General features: G+C 39.5%; 1 protein-coding gene across 1 annotated transcript in view; it reads left to right on the plus strand.

Moving 5' to 3' along the window:
- The window catches only part of crim1 (cysteine rich transmembrane BMP regulator 1 (chordin-like)), a 127,475-nt gene that overhangs the window by 9,813 nt on the left and 93,521 nt on the right, over positions 1–24,141 (plus strand). The window contains exons 2-3 of the mRNA XM_057859292.1: positions 10,205–10,363; positions 10,561–10,734. Of these exons, the coding sequence (XP_057715275.1) occupies positions 10,205–10,363; positions 10,561–10,734 (333 nt within the window). The remainder of the gene's footprint in view (positions 1–10,204; positions 10,364–10,560; positions 10,735–24,141) is intronic.

Consider the following 24,141-nt stretch of genomic DNA (forward strand, 5'->3'; position numbering starts at 1 on the left):
GACCCTGGTCCTCTTGGTCAAATTTGAAAGTGCCCTAAGGAATTGTCAAGACATACGCTAAACTCCGGTTAAGTCACGGTATTTAAACGGGTAGCCCTTATGTCTGAAAGCAATTTCCCTGGTTGACTGACACAGAGATGACACGGACATTCACCAGGTCGTGTCCAAGTATAATCACCGGGACGCAGCATGCATGAAAGCACCTGTTAATTCCCCGGTCACAGCGCAAAGGCTGATGTCGTAAATATCATGGCGAGCCTATCGTCATTTCCTCTTTCTTTGCAAGACGAAAAGCGGTAAACAAACATTGCAGTTATCAACATGCATGCCTGTCAAGTTGTACTGTTTCGGCGTACTTTGTACAAGTGAGCACTGATTTTTAAATGTGTGAGCCGTACGTTCAAAATCTGTACGTTTATCAAAAAATGTACGTTTTTCGTGCATTGCGTTACTATGCGTTGCTATGTTGGCTGAATGACGCGAGAAAAGTCAGAAACACAGAAAGAGAAGAGTGTTTGTTGTGACACTGTGTCAAACGTGATGCTAGGCTAGATGGCTCCAATATTCCCTGACTGTAGCCAACAGCCTACAATCTACGCCTAGATATCACATGCATATAGAACTACATGCGAGACGACAGACTCGGCGACATTCGTAAACAGCCGCTATCTTAAAGCAGTAGACTTCTCAGAAAGGCTCTGTTGTAGTGAACCTTCCTAGCGAACCTAACTTTTTATCTAAAATACTCCCAAATGGGCAAAATCTTGACTTGAATCTATCTTTAAATGATGAAACAGTTTTAATACTTTCACATGTCGAAAGCAGACAGAAGGGAACGAATGCAAAAACGGGAGCAATTTTAACAATTTTAACAGATGATTACAACATTAAATGAATTCCAAACATAGCAAAGGTTACAATGTTTTTCTTTCTTTCTTTTTTTTTTTTTTTTTTTTTTCCAAAAAAAAAAAAAAAGCATGAAAGTTCACATCAGTTACTTAGCCAAGTAACTAATTACTCTTACATTCAGGTAACTGAGTTACTAACTCAATTACTTTTTGGGAGAAGTAATTTGTAATTGTAATTAATTACTTTTTAAAAGTAAGATTAACAACACTGGTCATAAATATGAAGTCTGCAGAATGAAAAGTGAAGAAAGCGGAGATTTTATTCTGCCAATTTGTTGCCGAAACAATTTTCCCGCAATTATTGCTTATCACTTCTCAGAATTAGCAAAAGAAATGTTCCCTGACTCAAAGATTGCATTGGTAAATTCATTTATCAATTGACCTTTTCAATTTATAATTGGACACACTAACTACCTTCAAGTCAAACTGAATTGCGAGCTGAAGTGTCATGAAGTGCAGCCATCAAGACATGATACAAATTGCCAAAATGCTACATAAGATTATAACAAAAGTCACTGTTAAATTTTACTAATCATGATGTAGCTAAAGATATTGATTGGTCTTTGATTGCACCAGGTTATATGTTACAATATTACCAATAAATTCCTATTATTTTAAAAATTGAGTTTTATTTTTGTTTCATATTGCACGCCATATACAACGTTGTAAGATTAGTCACCAATTTGTAAGACATACGTCACTATTTGTAAGATTGTCAACAGCCTTGGGTTGACAGGTATGAACATGGCAAACTGGAAACAGCAAAATTAAACTGGAAATGGAAACACAACTAAATTAATTTACTACTGAATCTTTCGTCCATCTTTGGAAATGCGTGGTTTATTTTGTTGTTGATGCCGACAAAAAAAAAAAATGACGTAATGTTCGGGTTATAAAATCCCGTCCATCGCCTTCCACACACAGAGAGTGCCGAGTAGACATGTGCCAATTACCGGTTTCAAGGTATACCGTGGTATGACGTCAAGGTTTCAAAACAGCAAAAAAAAATTCTGTCATACCGTCCCTATGGTATTAGCTATTTTTATGTCCCTAAAATTCATAGAGAATACCTTGCTTGCAGCTGTCAGGCTCAACCCTCCCCCACCGGTTGTTGCTCACTGTTAGTGAGTCAGCTGGGCTACACGATGGCAGGAGGAGGTAAAACTCCTGAACTTCGCTGGTATGGGAATACTTCAGCTACAGGAAAGTTACAGACGGCTGCGGATTACAGGAGGAGGGCCAACCGATATGTAAAACATGTTTGCAGAGGGTGGCTGTCTAGGAGGCAAGACCCCCAATATGAGTTCGCATTTATACAAAATTAAAGTTTAGTAAACACTGTCATGAGCGTTCCCCACAAGTTATGAGAGTTAACTCCAGCGTGTTTAGTGTGTCTAGCAGCGGTAAAACATGGGGCACTATTTTCTCTCTGGCAACTGTCTGTGTTGAGAGAGAGTGTGTGTGTATAATGTAAACATGATACGAGTCATACACACGTGCTTTTTATGGGAAATAATTCAATTATTTTTGTTTGTATGGTAATAATGTTGAGCTGTGGCTGTGGGTTTAGGCTCACCTAAAGGACTGCATTTATTTTAATTTTATTTCGGATATTTTTTTTTTTTTTTTTTTTTTACTTATGTTTCAATGTTTTGAAAGCTAAAAATGCTGTTCAATGGAAAAAAAGTCTATATTTTAACCCCAATATCTCAAAGTAACATATTTTGGGCTTTAATGGCAACACCGCGATACCGTGAAACCGTGATAATTTGGCTTAAGGTTATCACAAAGACTTCATAATTCTTTGACGGGACACAGGGCCAATAAATAGGGGGCCTGCAGTGTTGGCGAGGCCGTCAAAACTGACAGAGTGGAATCACAGATAAAGAGCTTTTTTCGTTGAAAATTCTTGTGAATGAATGTTTAAATCTCTGAATTATTAATAGTTATGGGCGTAAAACAGTCTTGATTGTTGGTTAAAAGCAAAAAAAAAAAACGTGCGGTTAGCATTTATTTTACGTAAATATTTCAAAGTACAGTGCTAGTCTGTTAGTAAATGTAGCTGGAGGCCACGTTATGTAAACAGAGCTTTTCCGGTCAAAATTCTTGTGAATAAATGTTTAAATCCCCAAAGTCTTTATAGATATGGACGTAAAACAGTGTCGATTATTGGTTAAAAGAAAAAAATGTGCAGTTAGCATTTATTTAATGTAAATATTGCGAACAATGATGCCAATGCAGTAGCGGCTAATTTCTCCTACTGACTTTTTTCACACCGTTTCAAAATGCATGCGTGGTGTGAAAAATATAATAATTACCTTGAATCCGCGAAGAAATCACTCCTGAGACAATCCTTCCTGTTTGTATGCGGTACAGCTTTCATACTTTTTTAACAGAAATCCGGCGTTAGATCGCTTAGTGCGTGTGTTTGTGAAAAGCTCCTCTTGATGTGGGCGGCCCCCTACTTGAATGCGAGGCGCAGTGCATGACTGATCTGACCCGTCAATACATTATGAAGTCTCTGGTTTGGGCTAAAATTGCTCGTAAATACACAAAACATTTGCCTTTTGAACTTTTCATTTAATATGTGTGTTAAAGTTTTTTTGCTTATAAACTAGTCGAATAAAATCAGAGGCTAGTCGGCAGGGAAATTGGTCAAAATTCCTATGCATAATACATAATTTCACAGTAATTTGAAACATTTGTCTCTTGAAAACAAACATCAATCCGTTTGATTTAATGTCTTCAAGGTTACATTTTAAATTAGGATTACAGACCAATGTGTATCATTCTAACTGTTTGGAAGAGAGCCAGAGAGTTAAAATAAGCTCCAATTATGCTTCATCGTGCTTCTAATGAGCCATTGGAGCCACATGCTTGGGAAAGTGTCACACTTTGTCTCATCCTGTTTACTCTCTTGCCATTCTTGCTGATGTTTGACAACTATGAAGAAGGGTAATTTGCTGTATACACTATGGTTTAGTCATGCATTCATAGCAAAGGAACACTATGGCTAATGTGTAAGTGAGAGTCCTCGGTAATCCTGCAGTTTGCAGATTTTTTTCAGCAATGCAGCCCATCTCTTCGTCATTCCCGCCATACTCGACGGCTCCAAGTGTGACTTAGCCTGAGTATCTCAGCCTGGCAAAGAACGGCATCTGGTGTAATGAGTTTGGTGCCGTAGTGGCTTTCGTTCAAAGGAGGCAGGGATTCAATGGCTGTGGGTGCCCCATGCTGTGGAACAAAAGCTGGCGAATGGGTTCAATGGCTGGAATAGCATGGCACAACACAGAGGGAGGAGGAAGGGCAACACAGTATTACACTTGTCACTTTGGTAAGTTATACAGTACAGTGTTGCAAGGGAGGTCACATATAAACTAAAAAATGCCATTTTTTTTGAGAAATTGCGATGGTAGCTTTGCTTTGATGGTTGGTATATTGGGTCACTTCCTGCAGATTTTGAGGCATTTCGGAGTCCCTTCTTGTTGGTTTTGAGGCATTTTGGAGTCACTTCCTGTCAGAGGTGGGTAGAGTAGCCAAAAACTCAAGTAAGAGTAGCGTAACATGTAAATAATATTACTCAAGTTACTCAAGTAGTCTTCTAAATATTTACTCAAGTACAGGTAGCCCCCAGGTTACGAATGAGTTCTGTTCCTACGCTGGCGACGTAACCCAAATTTCCGCGTGAGTCAGAATAAACCCTTTAAGTACCCCTAAGTACCCCCTAAATCTCAAAATAACTAACGAAAAACATGCATTATGTATCACGTACTGTCCTAGCTAGACAGCGAACTAAGCTCCGAAATTACGATGTCAGACATCCGTGCGGTTTGCTGATTTTATTCAGCTGCCAATGATATCAACACTTGCAAAAGGAAATAATCAAAATTAATATAATGAAAAATGAATAAAAATAGAATTAATTCAGTTTCATCTTAAAAAACAGCAATTCAAATTTGCGTTTCTAACTACAGTGTTATGAAAGAGTGTCTGAACCTTTTGGAATTTCTCACATTTCAGCATAAAATCACCATCAAATGTGATCTGATCTTTGACAAAATCACACAGATGAAAATAGAGTGTCTGCTTTAATAATAGTCTAATACCACTCAAACATTTGTAAGTTTTCATATTTTAATGAGGATAGCATGACAACAATGACAGAAGGGGGGAAAAATAAGTAAGTCAACCCTACGTCTAAGGAGACTTAATGAGCAATGTTACATCGTAACCCGGGTACTACCAGTTCAAGTAAAAAAGTATTAGTTCAAAAGAAGTAATGAGTAACTGCTTACAATGTCTGAATTTTTTTTTTTCTCAGCACATGTTCATCTAAATGAACTGTTATTGTTATACTGTACTATAGCCCAGTGGTCTCCAACCTTTTTTGCACCACGGACCGATGTGATATGGACCTTTTTTTCACGGACCAGCATTGTGTGGCAGAAAGTAACAGTAAATATAAAATAACACAATCGGGCTAAAAATGAACATTAAGTGCAGGGAAAACGTAATTGACTGAACGCTGAATCAACCTTTTTTAACAGCGGCCTCTCCTAAAACCTGACGTCAAATATCCTTGATCGTAGGCATCATGAGTTCCTCCCCAATCGTGAAAGGTTTCTTGGCTTTAGCAATACAGTTAGCAAAGAAGTATGATGCTGCTCTGGGTGCATTTTGCTGTTTTGAAATCAAAATGGGTCATTCTTCTGAATCACGTACATCCGAGGAGAAAAAAATGGGGGGGGGGGCATGTCAACGTGCGAGTGAAACCGTTAACTTCAAAACCGTAGTCCATGCTCAAAACTATACTCTAGTCCTATGACCTAGACCTATCACCGCCACTCTCTTGACAACAAATAACTGACAAGAGTGACGAGCACAGTTATCACCAATCAGCAATGAGTTTGAGTGATGGCCTATACCTGTAGACCCTACCCACGTGACGTCACAACTCCGCTCTCCTGAATGGTACCGCCCAATTGTCCGTCAAAACATAGTGTTAACCTGTTACGGCTACGTACATTCCTCCTATTTACGGCGTGTTTTTCTGCTCCTTAACATTAATAATCAAAATGGTGAAGGCGTGTGTGGCTGTTGGTTGCACTAACAGAGAAGATGGAAGGAGAGACTTGAAGTTTTACCGTATTCCGAGGGATCCAAAGAGGAGAGCGAAATGGACGGCTGCAATTCGACGTGAAAACTGGGCACCAAAAAATCACCACAGACTATGTAGTAGTCATTTTATATCCGGTAAGATGCATTTAAGATATACTTAGAGGGTTTTGGGCTGACAAATAACCACAATTAAGATCATTGCTAGGCTAATCGCCGACAACATACGCGTATGTATGTAGTGAGAGTGCTATCGCTAAACCATATAAACATTAAAAGCCTTAACTCCATTGACAAATGACATGAAATACATTAGACTTGACAGTGGATGTTAGCAATAACAAAAGATTTTGAATTGAAAATTTCGTAACTCACCTTTCCAAGCACAAGATAGATTCCTGCCGAATTTTCGTGGACGAGGACCTGTTTCACCCAACCAGCAACGAAGTATTTATAAGCCTCCAAGCTCTTGAAGTTTTTCAAATTTTCGTGAGAATAGGCTGATTTTGTGTGGACAAGATAATTGTAAATATCAGCGTAGCAGATGTCAGGCAGACAGGGCGAAGACAGTGGGTCGAAAAACATCGATTTGGGCATCAAATATGGATCTGGCGACTGTATAGAACGAAGCTTTTCCACATAACGCCTTTTATGCAACACATCCAGTGAGTTTACGGCATCAGAAAGCACCGGGTCTTCCATGAAATGCATTTTAAATTCCTCGATCAATTGAAACCAATGCTAATACAGAGACAAAATGACGGACAAGTGGGCGGAACCATACAGCGAGCACGTGGTTTTGTGACGTCGGTGGGTAGGGTCTATAATAGTCTTCATAAATCATTCAATCGTGTCGTTCGATCAATTCCTGCGCTTGTAATGGTGTCTATAACACAAGTATTCGCTTAATTTCTTGATAACTGACTTCAGATAGTCCTCGATATTTTACCGCCTCGTAGAACGCAGTTACTCGAGGTACCTCTAACTGCGGAGGGGATAACTAGCGCCTTTCACACAGGGCTTTGCTAGTAAAGTTAGCGAACGTCAGTTGGGATCTGAATTGTCGCCAGTTGGCGTTGTGACGAGTTATTTAAGTCCCCTTTGTAAAGCGCTTGTTAACGATAAACATTTTTTTAAAAATCATGGGCAATGAGGTAACTAGAGTGATGAACTCGTGCCTTCCATACAAGTCGTGTTCAGGGCTTTGTTAGTAAAGTTCTGAATGGTTAGTAAAGTTCTGAATGGTCACCAGTTATTTTTGACAGCGAGTTATTTAAGGCCCCTCTATACTCTCCGATAATTAGAGAAAGGGAAGAGTTTTGCCTTGTTGTGGAGGTCGTTTCATTTGTTTAGCCATCGAGAGTTTATCAAACTGGAGAGCTCCGCTACATGTCGCATTTGAAAGTACCCTCATTCGCCCGCTGTTCGTACACACCTCCGTTCATAAAACAGCCTACAGGTGTACTTCTGTTTATCCAGTATGATGCCCTATCAATCGAAGTTAAGGACCATGGGACTAATTGCTTTGGTTGAATGTAAATAAAGTTATGATCACTACAGTTAATGCTTTTGAAGACTTGTATTTTTTTTCTATTCTATCCATCTAACACATAATAGTTAAGTGAATGGAATTTATACTGTACCTGTAAATTCATATTTTATGCTGTATAGCTGTTATCTGCTTAATGCAAATGGGACATACTGTATATTTTATCATTAGGTTTTGTATAATTTGCTACTTAATGCGTCTTATATGTTCTGATGAGAGATTTAGACTTGTACAGTATATGTTAAATTATTATGTACTGTGTTTAATTCGAGATGTCTCTGGTTGCACTATAAAATGCACTTTTCCGCGCATGCCGTGTGTCCATGTTACTTTGTCACCTTTTTCACACCTAACCAGTTTGCATGCCTGGTTGCCTCGTTTGCTAGCTTCTAGCCTTATATTATGCAGAACGGACTTGGCTGAAGGCTCCTCTTCTGACTCAGCAGGTGGCCTTTTCCCTGTAAAAAAGCTATCCGAAGACGTTGCCGCCCGTAGCACACAGCCAAAAGTGTTTACATTAACTGACGCTGGGCTGCTATATAAATAAACACCCCAGTAATGGTGGCCAACCACTAGAGGGTGATGTACGCAAATCTCTACTCAGATTGATCAAGAGGCACAGACCAAAATGCAATCGTTAACAATATTTTTATTATTTCTCTATTATATTATGCCTGTGAATGCATGCGCAAGCGCCCTGAGCATTGTGTAGGACGTTTCGCCGCGTAGTAAAGAATGGCCGAACACCGGTTGGAAAACGGCTTTCCTAAACGGCTGCGGCCCACTGCTCCTCATATTGGTTTTGTGCTGAGTGCTCTTCCTTAGTTCAAAAATACTGCGCGCACTCTGAAAATTAGAGCGTCACTGCCACCCACTGAGTGGATGTGCAAGTACACTTTATTTCAGTGCGGCAAAAAAAAAAAAAAAAAAAAAAAAAAGCATGTTCCCCGAGGTCACATGCGCCCCCCCTGGCATTGCTCTGCGCCCCCCCAGGGGGGCGCGCCCCACTATTTGAGAAATACTGGCGTAAACAATGCTTTTCTGGTGAAAATTTTTGTGAATAAATGCTTAAATCCCCGAATTCTTCCTAGATATGGATGTAAAACAGTCTCGATTCTTGGTTAAAAGCAAATAAACCGTGCAGTTAGCGTTTATTTTACGTATATTATCCAAGTACAATGCTACTCTGTTAGCGAATGAGGCTAGCGGCCACCTGGCGTAAACAGAGCTTTTCTGTCAAAAATTCTTGTGAATAAATGCTTAAATCTCTGAATTTCTTAAAGATGTGGACGTAAAACAGTCTCGATTTTGGTTAAAAGCAAAAAAACGTGCAGATATCATTTATTTCGCGTAAATATTGCCAACAATGAGGCTAGTTAGTTACGAAAATTAGCCGCCTCTATGTGTAAATAAAGAAGAAAATTCCTGCGAATAAATGCTTCAATCACGCATGCATGGTACGAAAAATATAATATTTACCTTAAATCCTCGAACAAATCATTCCTGAGGCAATCCTTCCTGTTTGTATGCGGTACAGCTTTCGTAGTTCTTCAAAAATCCAAGCTTGAATCCGACATGAGCGTGTGCTGTCTTCGGCTATTAGTAAATGAAGCTCGGCCCCCTCTGATAAGGCGTTACGCAAAGAATGAAGAAGTGTCACGTCAATAGGTAATGAAGTCTATGGCTTTATAGTAATTCCTTTAAGTTTGTGAAACTGTAACAAAAAACATGCATGCATTCAACACAACTGCACAATACACGCTGGCGTACAAATACCATTTAGACACCACACTTCACTTGAGCTACACGTATAGGTTAGCTTCCGTACAGCAGGACGAACAAATTTCGTTCATACAGCTTTTCCCCATAACACACATACTCTGCATATTGACAGGTTGAAATACAGTAGATTTTAAATACTTACAGACCTATAAATTTCACGGCAGAAACGTAAAAGAAAGCACTCGACACACTCAATGCAACCGACAGGCTGTGTACTGTGAAATTGAATGAGCATGTGTTCTAAACTGCGTCACACGATGGATGCAGTGACTTATTATTCTGACCATAAGGTGGCAGTAAAGTGCTATAAAATGTTAACTGGCTCTAAACACTGGTGACTCTAGCCACCACAATAAGTTTTTTCTTTTTTTTTTTTTTTTTTTATAGCATAAATTAAAAACCCGATCCTTATCACACGATTCTGATCATGTGATCGTATCGGGACATTCCTTGTGTCGATGTAGAGTTAAAAAAGCCTGGGTTGGAAATCTGTCGGAGTGAATGGAAGATTTTGTGCCACTGAAAATAAATGGGGAAATTTTTCCTATTAAAAATCAATGGGAAGGTTTTTGGCAAATATTAGCGAACTGTATGTCTTAATTATATGATTTGGACAAAAACCGCAGGTAAAGTAGCGTTTTGAAATGTATTTTTGTCCTATTGGAAATAATGGAAAATCGGCTCCAATTAAATACACTGTGTAGGCTAGGCGGCGCGCTGAAGAAGCGCCATTGAAAAAAAACCAAAAGTAATATTATAGATGGCAGTTTTTGCATTACATAAAAAGTTATAGAACATAGAACATGCAATCAGTTGAACTGAAAGGCTCATCATATATGTGATCTTCCAGTACTTCCACACCATCCAGAGGCTGGCCTTGAAGACGAACGATGCCCTCTGATGACAGGCTGCGACAGAGCAGAAGGTCAGTGCGTCTGTGATGCCAGACACACCTGCCTGGGATCTTTCACTTACCCGGATCAGGAGGCCTGCATGAAGGCCCATTCAGGTGAGCCACCCTCTTTCTTTTTTCAAAACAGATGCTTGCGAGCGTAAAAGTTTAAGAGGTCCTAATCCTCAACAGATGTCGCTCGGATGTGACGAATGCTAGTTAGATATTGTAGTGATGACACACACGTTAAGACTTCTGGTTTTTCGTGACTCACCGATGACTGTTGTGCTCCTTCATGGCTGGGGTCCATCCAGAGGGTCTGAACCAAGAGCCGAGAGAAAGACACAAGCAGAAGTATGTGGGACCATCCAACCCCGCCTGCATGTTCTCTGGCTGTAACCTGACCGCTGACGGCTGTGTGTGCGAGTCTCAGAGCTGCAGCCATCACTTTGCTTTCATTAACCGGAGCCAATGCCAGGAAGCTGCAGGTAACCTTCAGCTTAAGCTGGCAATAAGCGCAACAGTTTTTCAAAGTCTTTTAAGTATGCAAATTGCCCATACAGTGGGGCAAATAAGTATTTAGTCAACCATCAATTGTGCAAGTTCTCCTACTTGAAAAGATTAGAGAGGCCTGTATTTGTCAACATGGGTAAACCTCAACCATGAGAGACAGAATGTGGAAAAAAAAAACTGAAAATCACATTGTTTGATTTTTAAAGAATTTATTTCCAAATTAGAGTGGAAAATAAGTATTTGGTCACCTACAAACAAGCAAGATTTCTGGCTGTCAAAGAGGTTTAACTTCTTCTAACGGGGTGTAACGAGGCTCCACTTGTTACCTGTATTAATTGCACCTGTTTTTAACTTATTATCGGTATAAAAGACACCTGTCCAAAACCTCAGTTAGTTACACTCCAAACTCCACTATGGCCAAGACCAAAGAGCTGACGAAGGACACCAGAGACAAAATTGTAGACCTGCACCAGGCTGGGAAGACTGAATCTGCAATAGGTAAAATGCTTGGTGTAAAGAAATCAACTATGGGAGCAATTATTAGAAAATGGGAGACATACAAGACCACTGATAATCTCCCTCGATCTGGGGCTCCATGCAAAATCTCACCCCGTGGCGTCAAAATGATAACAAGAACGGTGAGCAAAAATCCCAGAACCACACGGGGGGACTTAGTGAATGACCAACAGAGAGCTGGGACCACAGTCACAAAGGCTACTATTAGTAACACAATGCGCCGCCAGGGGCTCAAATCCTGCACTGCCAGAGGTCTCCCCCTGCTGAAGCCAGTACACGTCCAGGCCCGTCTGTGGTTCGCTAGAGAGCATTTGGATGATCCAGAAGAGGACTGGGAAAATGTGTTATGTTCAGATGAAACCAAAATTGAACTTTATGGTAGAAACACAGGTTCTCGTGTTTGAAGGAGAAAGAATACTGAATTGCATCCGAAGAACACCATACCCACTGTGAAGCATATGAATGAATGGGGCCATGTATCGAGAGATTTTGAGTGAAAATCTCCTTCCATCAGCAAGGGCATTGGAGATGAGACGTGGCTGGGTCTTTCAGCATGACAGTGATCCTAAACACACAGCCAGCACAACAAAGGAGTGGCTTCGGAAGAAGCATTTCAAGGTCCTGGAGTGGCCTAGCCAGTCTCCAGATCTCAACCCCATAGAAAATCTGTGGAGGGAGTTGAAAGTCTGTGTTGCCCAACGACAGCCCCAAAACAACACTGCCCTAGAGGAGATCTGCATGTAGGAATGGGCCAAAACACCAGCAACAGTGTGTGAAAAGCTTGTGAAGAGTTACAGAAAACGTTTGGCCTCCGTTATCGCCAACAAAGGGTACATAACAAAGTATTGAGATTAACGTTTGGTATTGACCAAATACTTATTTTCCACCATGATTTGCAAATACATTCTTTAAAAATCAAACAATATGATTTTCTGTTTTTTTTTTCACACATTCTGTCTCTCATGGTTGAGGTTTACCCATGTTGACAATTACAGGCCTAATATTTTCAAGTGGGAGAACTTGCACAATTAGTGGTTGACTAAATACTTATTTGCCCCACTGTAAATATTATACCTGTGATCATGTACATAATAATGTTTCAACACAAAAAATGACACCGCCTACGAGCACATACATTTTATTAGGCCAGGGGTGTGACAAAAAAATTGAAATGGTGATATACCGTGATACTTTGCATCCTAAAAGGCTGTCGATACGCTCATGCATCAAGATGTCGTTTTAAAAAGGTGTCAATGTTTGAAAAAAATAAATTATGAACCAACAAGTTGCTACCAAAATCTTCGACCATACTGTAATTGCAAATAAGGAGGCAGAGGACTGTCATGAATTAGTTTTCTTTATCAAACAGTTGTTCAAAAATACAATCCAAATCCAATTTCAAAGCACACTCTCTTGTATGACAATTTACAGTTTAAATGGGAGTTTGTGTTGAAAGGAGACTCGAAGCTGTTATACGAATACAAAGATGGACAATAAGAAAAATTAGCTTTTGAAGTTCACTGGTCCAGGTCAATGCGTCAGTTATTGATCCCAATAAACCAAAAAGAAAAATTTGCTTGAATAACATGAATAACATTTATTTTTTTAAAGGTAGATTTAATGAGTGTAGCAAAATGATGCAAAACCATGAATCTAGTGCGAATAACCCAATTCCATAATCACATTCATAATCATTCTATAATCACTGAGGTATAGCCAGTTACCTGTTTTCAACTTTTCGGGGTGCACCAACCTGCAACACGAATAACCAAAACAGAAACATGAAAAAACTCAAATTGACTTCACTGACCACTTACACATATTTTAATGTTTTTGGGAAACAAACACGCACAAAAATAAAAACATTTTTCCTGGGAGCCCCAGGTGGAGGCGGGCCCACGTGAAAGCCCTGTGCCTGGGCTAAGCTATTTCATATTATAACCAGTAATTTATGCTCACATGGACCGCTTTGATGTGTGTGGAAGCGATCGATATGTTTATTCAACTTTTTGAATCCCGTGCCATGAAAATCACTGACTTCCAACCAGTCTAGGATTGAGTAAGAAGGTGGATTTGACCTCAGAGAATGAGATCATCTTCACTATACAGCCATACTATTGTAGGCGGAAGAACTGCGGATTCATCTGATTTTGCGGATGAATACATTTATCTTTTGAGTCACACCAGCCCAATGTGCTGCAGGCTTTTGTTGCTACACCAGGGAGAGTGGTGTGAGCCTTGTGTGTGTGAGTGGGAGCGGTTCACCAGTCACCCTCCCAGCGCCCGCCATCACCCCCTCTGGTCCTGCAGCCCGGCCGCCCCTCACATGGCCGGAGCATCCATCAGGGACTTCTTGCCGGGGCTGCAGAAGATTTTTCATCAATTGGCACGTTATTTTGACCCCATCGTAATAACGTCGTGTACACAATTGTAAAAAAACTTTTAACCAGGTGTAACCAGGTGTATGCTGAAATGTTCGGTTACAAATAGGGATATTCCGATCCAATCACATTATCGGAAATAGGCCGTTGGGCCATTTTTTAGAGGATTGGAATCAGGTGAAAAGGATTGAGCTTTAATTTAAAAAAATATATTTGTGTTTTTCTGCTTCATCCTAATACAGCGCCACACTCTCCCTCCTGTGAAGCGTTGCGACCAAACTGTCCAGTGCAGCTGATGTTTGGTACTTAAAGTTAACGATGATTGGCAGGTTTTTAGCTTTGATTTTGTCAGAAAAGCTTTGGTAGCTCTACGATCAAAGGCACAAATGTGTTAATTATCGTTAAACTTGCAGCCCAGTCATAAGTGTGCTGTGGCAACTCATTGTGTAAGTGAGAGGCTGTTCCTGGCAGCTTGAGTGGATTTGACTGGACTCACTCAGTGAAGCATTTATCAAAAACAAGCATGTTTCTCTGTTATTGGTTTTTTTTTAATAATTGGTGGCACAGTGGTTAGCACTTCCACCTTGCAGTGCTGACATTGTGGGGGATCAGTCCTGCTGCTCCTGCTTCTATTGTGTGCCTGCGTGTGGTTTTCTCAGGGATCGTGCCATATACCAAAAACACTGTCCATGGTATGCTGATTGAACGCTGCAAATTGTTTGTGGTGTGAGTGGGTGCAGGAATTACTTCTCCAAAACATGAATTTAACTTGTCATCGTCACGAAAAAAAAGTATTCATTGAGATAATATTTTTGTTATCGTCATTGTTGACCAAAACAACATTGGTAAAAATAAAACTTTTATTTCTTTGGGTCACATAGTTCATAGTTGTCAAGTGGTTGCTTGTTCCCCCAGAAAGACATGTTCATCAAACGCACCATCAGTAAAACCTGTAGTTACAATGAAAGCACTTTTATCCCAAAGCCCAACTGATGACAGTTTCAACTCACACCAGAGAAAAGCGTAAATAAGATTTTTCGACAGCTTATGACACACACTTTCATGGCCTCTCATTAAGAGGCAAAGACGCTTCCTCTTAGCTATATAACTGTTTAAAACTTAAAGGTCGGTGACCCAGACATTGCTGTCCTTTCCATTAAAAGTCACACACGAATCAGTTGCAAAATGAATAGAAAATGTATTCAAAACATTGACATTAAGTTGCACAAGCCATAAAATGCCCAACGAAGAAGAAAAAAACATATATAAGTCGCACCGGAGTATAAGTCGCATTTTGGGGGGAAATTTGCTTGATAAAATCCAACACATAGAACAGATATGTCATCTTGAAAGGCAATTTAAAATAAAAATACAATAGAGGACAACATGCTGAATAAGTGTACAGTATGAAAATGTTTCATGATGCATGAACAATGAAATGCGAATGTGCCCGGTATGTTAACCTAACACATAGCTATTAAGAGTTATTCAGATAACTATAGCATAAAGAACATGCTAACAAGTTTACCAAACCATCAGTGTCACTCCAAAACACCAAAATAACATGTGAAATGATGTAATAATGTGTTAATAATTTCACACATAAGTCACTCCAGAGTATAAGTCGCACCCCCAGCCAAACAATGAAAAAAACTGTGACTTATAGTCCGAAAAATACGATACTTTTATCTGAAATAATTTTCTCGTTTAAGCTTTACTATAGATGTGACCGAAAATTCGGCGCTGAAAACTTTCAACCGAGATAGCTAAAATTGCATTTTGGGTTTAAAAAAGTGAACAGTATCCAAATAAAGTAGTATTTAAATGCATACATGTGTATTTGCTTTGGTTTAGTACATCACGTTTATAGTTATAGTGTCCTGAGCGAAACATGGGCGGCGCCATCTTGGACAATGTCTGCTCCGAACCTCCGGTGTAGAGAAAAACACATGAATTACGGTTGAAGTAAGTAGTGTGTTGACAAAGTTAAAACGGCAAAATTAAAGCAGAGGAATTCACGGAATCTCCAAAAATGGATTCAGCATTACATATATGAGACGTAGATGAAATTGTATGATTGTTCTTATCACTTCGTTGATCATTCGTGAACAAAATTATAACAACCTGTCAGCCTGTGTTGACGTGAGGTATATGGCAGAAAACACTCAGGTGACTTTCCGTAAAGTTCCGCTCTGAGAACCCCAATTTGGCCAACTTTCAGAATTGTCCAATATGCATGTGTAATATATCATTGGAAAGCTTAAAACCTCAATTTTCTGGGGGAAGAAAATTTTTGAACAGGAGGGTATTTAAAAAAAAAAATTAAACAGCAAAACCCTATCTGGAGATCATGAAAGAGCAGAATTAAAGACGCCATGATTTTAACGAGATATTATCGCGTACTTACCTTGTTTCGATCCAAAGACTCCATGTAGCATGTATCACACGCTGTCAATGGCCACAGCTGGATTTTGGGGGGATTTTATGGGTGAAACATGGTCATATAACAAGGGTCGCGATGCAGAAATCGCAGACATCAAGGAGTGGTCGAGATTTTCTTTTTCATATATTTACCCTTTTAAAGTTTATTTATTTATTTATTTATTTATTTTTCTTTGTTTGGACCGATTATTTATCATCTAACATATCGGAGAAAATGCGACAGTAACAAAAAAATACAATTAAGCGATTGTTATGAGGTAGATATCTGTGACTTTTTTACAGACACCATTTTTTTCATTGTGCCGTAATTTGTTTAACAGTGTAAAATATTTGAGTAAATAATTTTTTAAAGACGTTTTTTTTTTTTTTTTTTTCAAAATGAAATATTAGACATTATTGATTCTAAGCTAAAAATTACTAACATTTTGAATAATAAATATTATTAATTACCTTCGTTTTATGGCTGGTTTGAAACAAAAGAGGTTGCGCGACGTCTGTAAACGGGGTTTTCCAGGGTAAAACGGACAAATTTAAAATATTACAGGGGCTTAATGCGCCATGAATCTGCGATGGCAGCATATAGACCTATTGTTCTGTCAAACACAACAGTTCTTATGGCTTAAAATACACCAGTTTCTTTTAAAAAGGAGTGCAAGAGCAGGAAGTGCTTTTTCAGTCTTGTCTGTGTTTTCCGCCATAAATTGATACGCTGGCCACTTAAGTGACCAAAATGAGGTGAAATTACAGATTATATTACACTTGCCGAATGCAGAAGGGCTGACGCAGATTTGTTGTTACAAGGAAATACTACAAGGTATGTACATACAAACAAAAATAGTATGACTTTCTTGATTGCAATTAAACATTTGGACATGATTCCATTTTTTGTTTTATTTAAAACGATTGGTGCATGTGCCAAACAGGTCAATAAATCACAATTTATAAAATTATTAGAAAAATATTAACGAAGGCTGAGCATAGGAGGAATGTGTTATCAGACAGCAAAGCTTAAGGGAGCCTTGCCAAATTTTGACTTCGGCTGCATTCAGACGAGCTTTCTCCTGCTGTCCTCGGTAATTCCAGCTCCAATAACGTATCTTTAAGTTGCTGCAGTTAAAAAGCTCATTGTTGGATCTCAGGATCGAGCAGACGGTCCGCTGCGAGGCGTGCCACCGTCTGTCCCAGCCCCTGCCTCTCGGCAGCCCCCGGGAGTCGAGCCTTCCATCATCAAAGTAGAACGCACGTAGTCTCAATATATGTCCATCAACGTACAAGCATAGACTTTATAATATATTGACATGACACAGGGTCGATCTGTAGGGGGCCTATTTTCAAAAACTTCAAGTTCAAATATTTTCCAAACCAAAGGTGCTACCAATCTAAAACCAAAACAGGCACCTATCATAGCCACACTAGATACACAAACAACAAATGCAGAGATAATCACTTATATTTTCAGGATCAATAGCAATATCTAACATATCATATAAGTTTTTGCCCAAAATAGCAACTTAAATTTTTTTCAACAGCTAATAAATCACTCACTTTTCACATCAGAAACTTAATACTTGAGGAAAAACTTGCAGAATCAAATAATAAATAAAGAATAAATAATTTATAAATAAATTATTAATAAACTCTATATGCAATCACAACCTATTATATATTAGAATCGCCCTTTATTGTCATTATACAGTTGTATAGTTAGTTATATAGTTGTAGTGAATCAGGCTAGCGGCCGCCTGACGTCAACAAAGCTTTTCTGGCGAAAATTGTTGTGAATAAATGCTTAAATCCCCAAATTTTTCCTAGATATGGATGTAAAACAGTCACGATTCTTGGTTAAAAGCAAAAAAACCATGCATTTAGCGTTTTATTTTACGTAAATATGTCGAAGTACAATGCTACTCTGTTAGCGACTGAGGCTAGCGGCCGCCTGAAATAAACAGAGCTTTTCTTGTGAAAATTCTTGTGAACAAATGCTTAAATCCCCAAATGATTCATGGATATGGACGTAAAACATTGTTGATTCTTGGTCAAAAGCAAAAAACCATGCAGTAAGCATTTATTTTGCGTAAATATGGCGAGCTATGATGCCATTGCAGTAGCGGCTGATTTCTCCCATTGATTTTTTTTTTTCTTTAATGTTTAAAAATGCATGCACGGTACGAAACATAATAATTACCTTGAATCCTCGAACCATTCACTCCTGAGACAATCCTTCCTGTTTGTATGCGGTATAGCTTTCGTACTTCTTCAAAAATCCAAGCTTAAATCCGGCTTGGACATTAAAACTCAGCCCCCTATGTGTCAGGTCAATTGAGTTTTGAAGTCTATGACTAAAACATCTGCCTTCATGAACATATTGTCTTCCCCTGTCGTGATGATGGCAGATGGATGTGGTATTTCCAAATTGTTTTTTTCAAGGGATTTTGATGACTAATGTTACTCCAGCTCCACTGTTTTTTTGACTGGAGAAATTCTAAAACGGAAGTCGCGAACAGACATAAGGAAGTAAAGCGCAAGTACCTCGAAAACTTGTCTATAACACAATAAAATCTTTTTTTTAGATTTTTTTTTTTTTTTTGTGACTTCCACAACCCTTCTTCCAGCCGCTGTTTTAATCTGGGTGCGACATCACTTGGCCTGTTCACCGGTAGAACTTGGCCCACTCGCCTGGCTCTCGATTGATTCCACTTGTTGCATAAGAAAACGCAGAGTGCTATTTTGAAGTGTCTACGACAGGATAAAAAAAGTCTTAAATAGCATTATTATGTGAATTAGAATCATATTTTGAGACGATTCGACGACATACAACAATTTGGCAAAACGTCTGCCGTCTAGCCACGCCCACCATTATAGGGCTCTAGCCTAGCGTCCCAACAGGAGGATGATGTCGGCAGGGTCATGGTTCCATCGGATTTAGAATTCAGCCCATTGAGGGGGAATTATTCAGAATGAGGACAATGCGACGAAGAAAGCCGCAAAATGTCATTGTTTCAGTCTCTACTCCAATATTTTTAAGGGATATTCTTTTTATCCAAGTATTTTTTCCAGTTGCTGAATAAATGGTATGGTCATGACAAATAACAATCTTGTGCGCTAATTGGAATATGAAATAATAAAAATCCATTTATTCAGTACGACATGGCAAAATTACTCCATAATGGTCAAAACTGTCGACTTCACCTTTACTCTCGCACCTCCCGAATGCTATATTATGCCGCTGTAGTTAGCCAGGCTTTTGACATTTCCCTGCCACCCGCCTTCGGAGAATGTAAACAAACCAAGAGGCGTGACAGCTAGCCCGAACCGAGTGACGTCTCAAAGTCTTATTTTCGCTTTTCAACTTTTCACACTGCTGCGGGGTTGTCGATTGTCTTCGCCGATCGGCAACCGGCCCGGCAGAGAGCAAGTTACAGCTGGTTCCCCTGCTACTACGGACAGGAGAGCTGGCCGGGGAGGCAGCTATAGAGTACCGCCGGGCAGTGGCGCCTCCAGAAATTTTTCATAGGGGTGGCCAGATGGGGCCACTTAAAATCTTGGGGTGGCCAAAACTAAAAGCCATAATTTCAGGTTTTCATTATATTATTGCAGTAAAAAGGTCAGGGGAAAACTATCAGAAAGACTTAAGGACACGGCTACTGATATACTTTGGTGTATTGTGTAATATTTGATGTTACTAATGATTTAATGTGCATACTCCGTAACTGTCCAGTCAACATTTTGAGTTTCACAACAATTCTGTTTTATTGTGTTATGTATATATTAGGTATAAGGTGTACATTTAACTAGGGCTGTCAAACGATTAACATTTTCAATCGAGTTAATCACAGCTTAAAAATAAATTAATCGTGATTAATCGCAATTCAAACCATCTCTAAAATATGCCATATTTTTCTGTAAATTATTGTTGGAATGGAAAGATAAGACAAGACGGATATATACGTTAAACATACTGCACATAAGCACTGTATTTGTTTATTATAACAATAAATCCACAAGATGGCATTAACATTATTAACATTCTTTCTGTGAAAGGGATACACGGGTAGAAAGACTTGTTATTCTTAAAGGATAAAGGTGAGTTTGTATATTGTGACTAAATATTGCCATCTAGTGTATTTGTTGAGCTTTCAGTAAATGATACTGTAGCGACTTAACTGTTCTGCCCAAATGCACGATAGGAAGTGGTGCAACCATGACTGTGTGTGGTGGCTGCAAATGCTATATCTTCTCTGCGTTGGGTACAGTACAGGGTGTTAAGAAAAAGATCAACTCCTGTCATTCTTCCCCACGTCGCTTCCCACAATATTTATAGTTGCTGTGTGAGAGATGAGAAAGCTTTTGCCAATCCGACTCCAATCTCCTCACACCAGTCACTCGCACTAAGCTCCGAACCTTGGGGGACCGAGCCTTCGCCGCTGCTGCTCCCTCACTCTGGAACTCACTCCCAAAACCCATCAGGAACTCGAACTCATTACAAAACTTCAAATCACTCCTAAAAACCCACCTGTTCAAACTAGCTTTTCCCACCTCTTAATTCTGTCTATGTGTTATGTTATGTGAAGCGTCTTTGAGTGTCCAAAAAAGCGCTATACAAGTTTTAGGTATTATTATTATTATTAATATTATCAATTCAAAGCACGGCCCCAATGAATGTATCTACTCCACCCACTTGACACTGCCTCTTATCTCTGTATATAAGTAAAATGGTGCCATTGTAGGCTGTTTGCGGCAATGCGTGAATGAGTCATACCGCGAATGCGTTAATTGCGGTAAATATTTTCACGTGATTAATTAAAAAAAATTACCGCCCGTTAACGCGATAAATTTGACAGCCCTACATTTAACAAAACAGAATAAATGCATTCATTTGGGATGAAATGCATAACTGATGCTACAACAATCTAACGATATACTGGCAAGCGGGGTGGCCAGTGGGGGGGCCAACCAGTTTATAGGGGTGGCCGTGGCCACCCCAGGCCACCCCTTGGTGGCGCCACTGCCGCCGGGCAAACCGGCTGACGTCAGAGGAACGCGAAGCTGCCACATGGTCAACACGAATATAATGAAAAATAATGGTTTACTACACGGCGACGACGTAAACAAAGAGTGGCGTGCAGTTGTTGTGCAGCTAACATGACAAACAGAATGTGTCTTAGGAGATCTTTTCTACCTGCCCATCCATGATGAAACGTAAGTAAATAGTTCTTTATTTAAAGAAAGTTTGTAGTGTTTACTCTGTAATCGCTGTATTCACGGCCATTTTAACACAATATTGCAATTTCTGATGGGGTTGAAAATTTGACAGAACACCGGGCCACATGTTGAGGGCAATAAACCGAGTATAGTGCTCTCCCAGCAGCAGGATGTCCGACAAGCCGCCTGCGTCGTCGGCCGAGTGGACAAAGAGCATGTCAACCACAAAATGCAAGCCACCTACGTATTAAAATGATCCCAGTATTTGACATAATACAAAACACAATGTTTACTCACTTCCTCGTGAGTCCAATGGTCCCAGAGTAGTAGGGCTTGTTTTGGCCAATATTCACTGGTGAATGGGAACCTTTTGAAACCTCCAAAAAACTCACACACCTCTCGCTGGTGCAGCAAAATTTTTCTGCAGCCGTTTGCCTGGCGTGATGTGAAAAATAAACGAACTAATCCGCAAAATTGGCTGAATCCTTAGTCCTTCTCATACAACAGTATGGCTGGATAGTGAAGAGGACTCCTTCTACCATACACGTCACAGCGCCCTCTTTCTCAACTCGAGACTGGAGCTGGAAGTCAATCATTTTCATGGCGCGGGATTAAAGAAAATTGAATATATAAAACGATCGCTTCCACTCACATCCAAGCGGTCCATTTCATTCAGGAGCATAAAACACCGCGTGAAATATGAACCAAATATGTTTTTTGGTGTCTAACGCACTTTAAGGAGTAGTAGGGATCGTAATAGCCTTGCAAAGAGCTTTACTAGTTTCGGCAAGTACGTAATAGTTTTTTGTTGTTGTTACAGTTAATAGCTACACTTCCACACAAATGTACATGGTACGATTTTTTTTCAAATTATACTTTGGGAAAAAAAGTGAGAAAAAAAACATGTCTTATATGTTATTTCTTTCCGATGCTGAATCTAAATAAATACATTGAACACCAAAAAAAAAAACTACTACGCTACTTCGTGGTTTTTCACTTATTGCAGCGGGTTATCCCATTAACCGTGAAAAACAAGGGATCACTGTATGCTGCATAAGTTTGTCCCCACACTCCCATCAATTAGATGGGCACGTCTTACTTACCATATAGTCAAGCTGCTCCCACGACAGCTCAACAGGTCGAGATCTAGTAATTATTGTACGAGAGCAAAATAAAAGTTACCAAAGATGGATGACCTGGTCAGTATATTTTTGTATTTTTCAGGCATGCAAACTGGTTAGGGGTGAAAAAGGTGACAAAATAACATGGACACACAGCATGCGCGGAAAAGTGCATTTCATAGTGCAATCAGAGACATCTCGAATTAAACACAGTACATAATAATTTAACATATACCAGTCTAAATCTCTCATCCTGAAATCAGAACATATAAGACACATTAAGTAGCAAATTATACAAAATCTAAATTATAAAATGTACAGTATGTCCCATTTGCATTAAGCAGAGAACAGCTGTACAGCATAAAATATGATTTTACAGGTACAGTATAAATTCCATTCACTTAACTATTATGTGATAGATAGATAGATAGATAGATAGATAGATAGATAGATAGATAGATAGATAGATAGATAGATAGATAGATAGATAGATAGATAGATAGATAGATAGATAGATAGATAGATAGATAGATAGATAGATAGATAGATAGATAGATAGATAGATAGATAGATAGATAGATAGATAGGGCATCTGTACACCTGTAAGCTGTTTTATGAATGGGGGTGTGTACGAACAGTGCGGGAATGGGGGTACTTTCAAATGTGACCTGTAGCGGAGCTCTCCGGTTTGATAAACTCTCGATGGCTAAACAAATGAAACGACCTCCACAACAAGGCAAAACTCTTCCCTTTCTGTAATTATCGGAGAGTATAGAGGGGCCTTAAATAAGTCGTTGTCAAAAATAACTGGTGACCATTCAGAACTTTACCAACAAAGCCCTGAACATGACTTGTATGGAAGGCACTAGTTCATCACTCTAGTTACCTCATTGCTCATGATTTAAAAAATTGTTTTTTTTTTTTGTTTGTTTTTTTTATCGTTAACAAGCGCTTTACAAAGGGGCCTTAAATAACTCGTCACAACGCCAACTGCCGACAATTCAGGTCCCAACTGACGTTCGCTAACTTTACTAGCAAAGCCCTGTGTGAAAGGCGCTAGTTAGCCCCTCCGCAGTTAGAACTACCTCGAGTAATTGAGTTCTACAAGGCGGTGAAATATCGAGGACTATCTGAAGTCAGTTATCAAGAAATTAAGCGAATACTTGTGTTATAGACACCATTACAAGGGCAGGAATTGATCGAACGACACGATTGAATGATTTATGCAGACTATGATAGGCCATCACTCAAACTTTTAGCTTTAAGAAGTTAACAATTTTTGACATTAATCCCTTACCTTGCCGCAATTTCCAACGGGTCCGGGCGAGAAGCTGGGATGGAAAGGGGTTCAGCCTCCTCATTGCTGATTGGTGATAACTGTGCTCCCATCCCTCACTCTTGTCAGTTATTTGTTTTTATGAGAAGAGAGTGACGGTAAGGTCTAGGTTATAGGACTAGAGTGTAGTTTTGAGCATGAACTACGGTTTTGAAGTTAACGGTTTCACTCGCTCGTTGACAACACCCCCCACCCACCCCAATTTTTTCTCCTCGGATCCACGTGATTCAGAAGACTGACCCATTTTGATTTCAAAACGGCGAAATTTCACCGAAAGGTGGCAAGTTTGCATGCCTGATTTTTACAGCTGTTCAAAGAGGGCAAGAAGAGAGAAGATCCATACCTGTCAACCCGAGGCAGTTGGCAATCTTACTAATAGTGACG

The sequence above is a fragment of the Corythoichthys intestinalis genome, chromosome 15 (genome assembly GCF_030265065.1).
Source record: "Corythoichthys intestinalis isolate RoL2023-P3 chromosome 15, ASM3026506v1, whole genome shotgun sequence".
NCBI classification, from domain to species: domain Eukaryota; kingdom Metazoa; phylum Chordata; class Actinopteri; order Syngnathiformes; family Syngnathidae; genus Corythoichthys; species Corythoichthys intestinalis.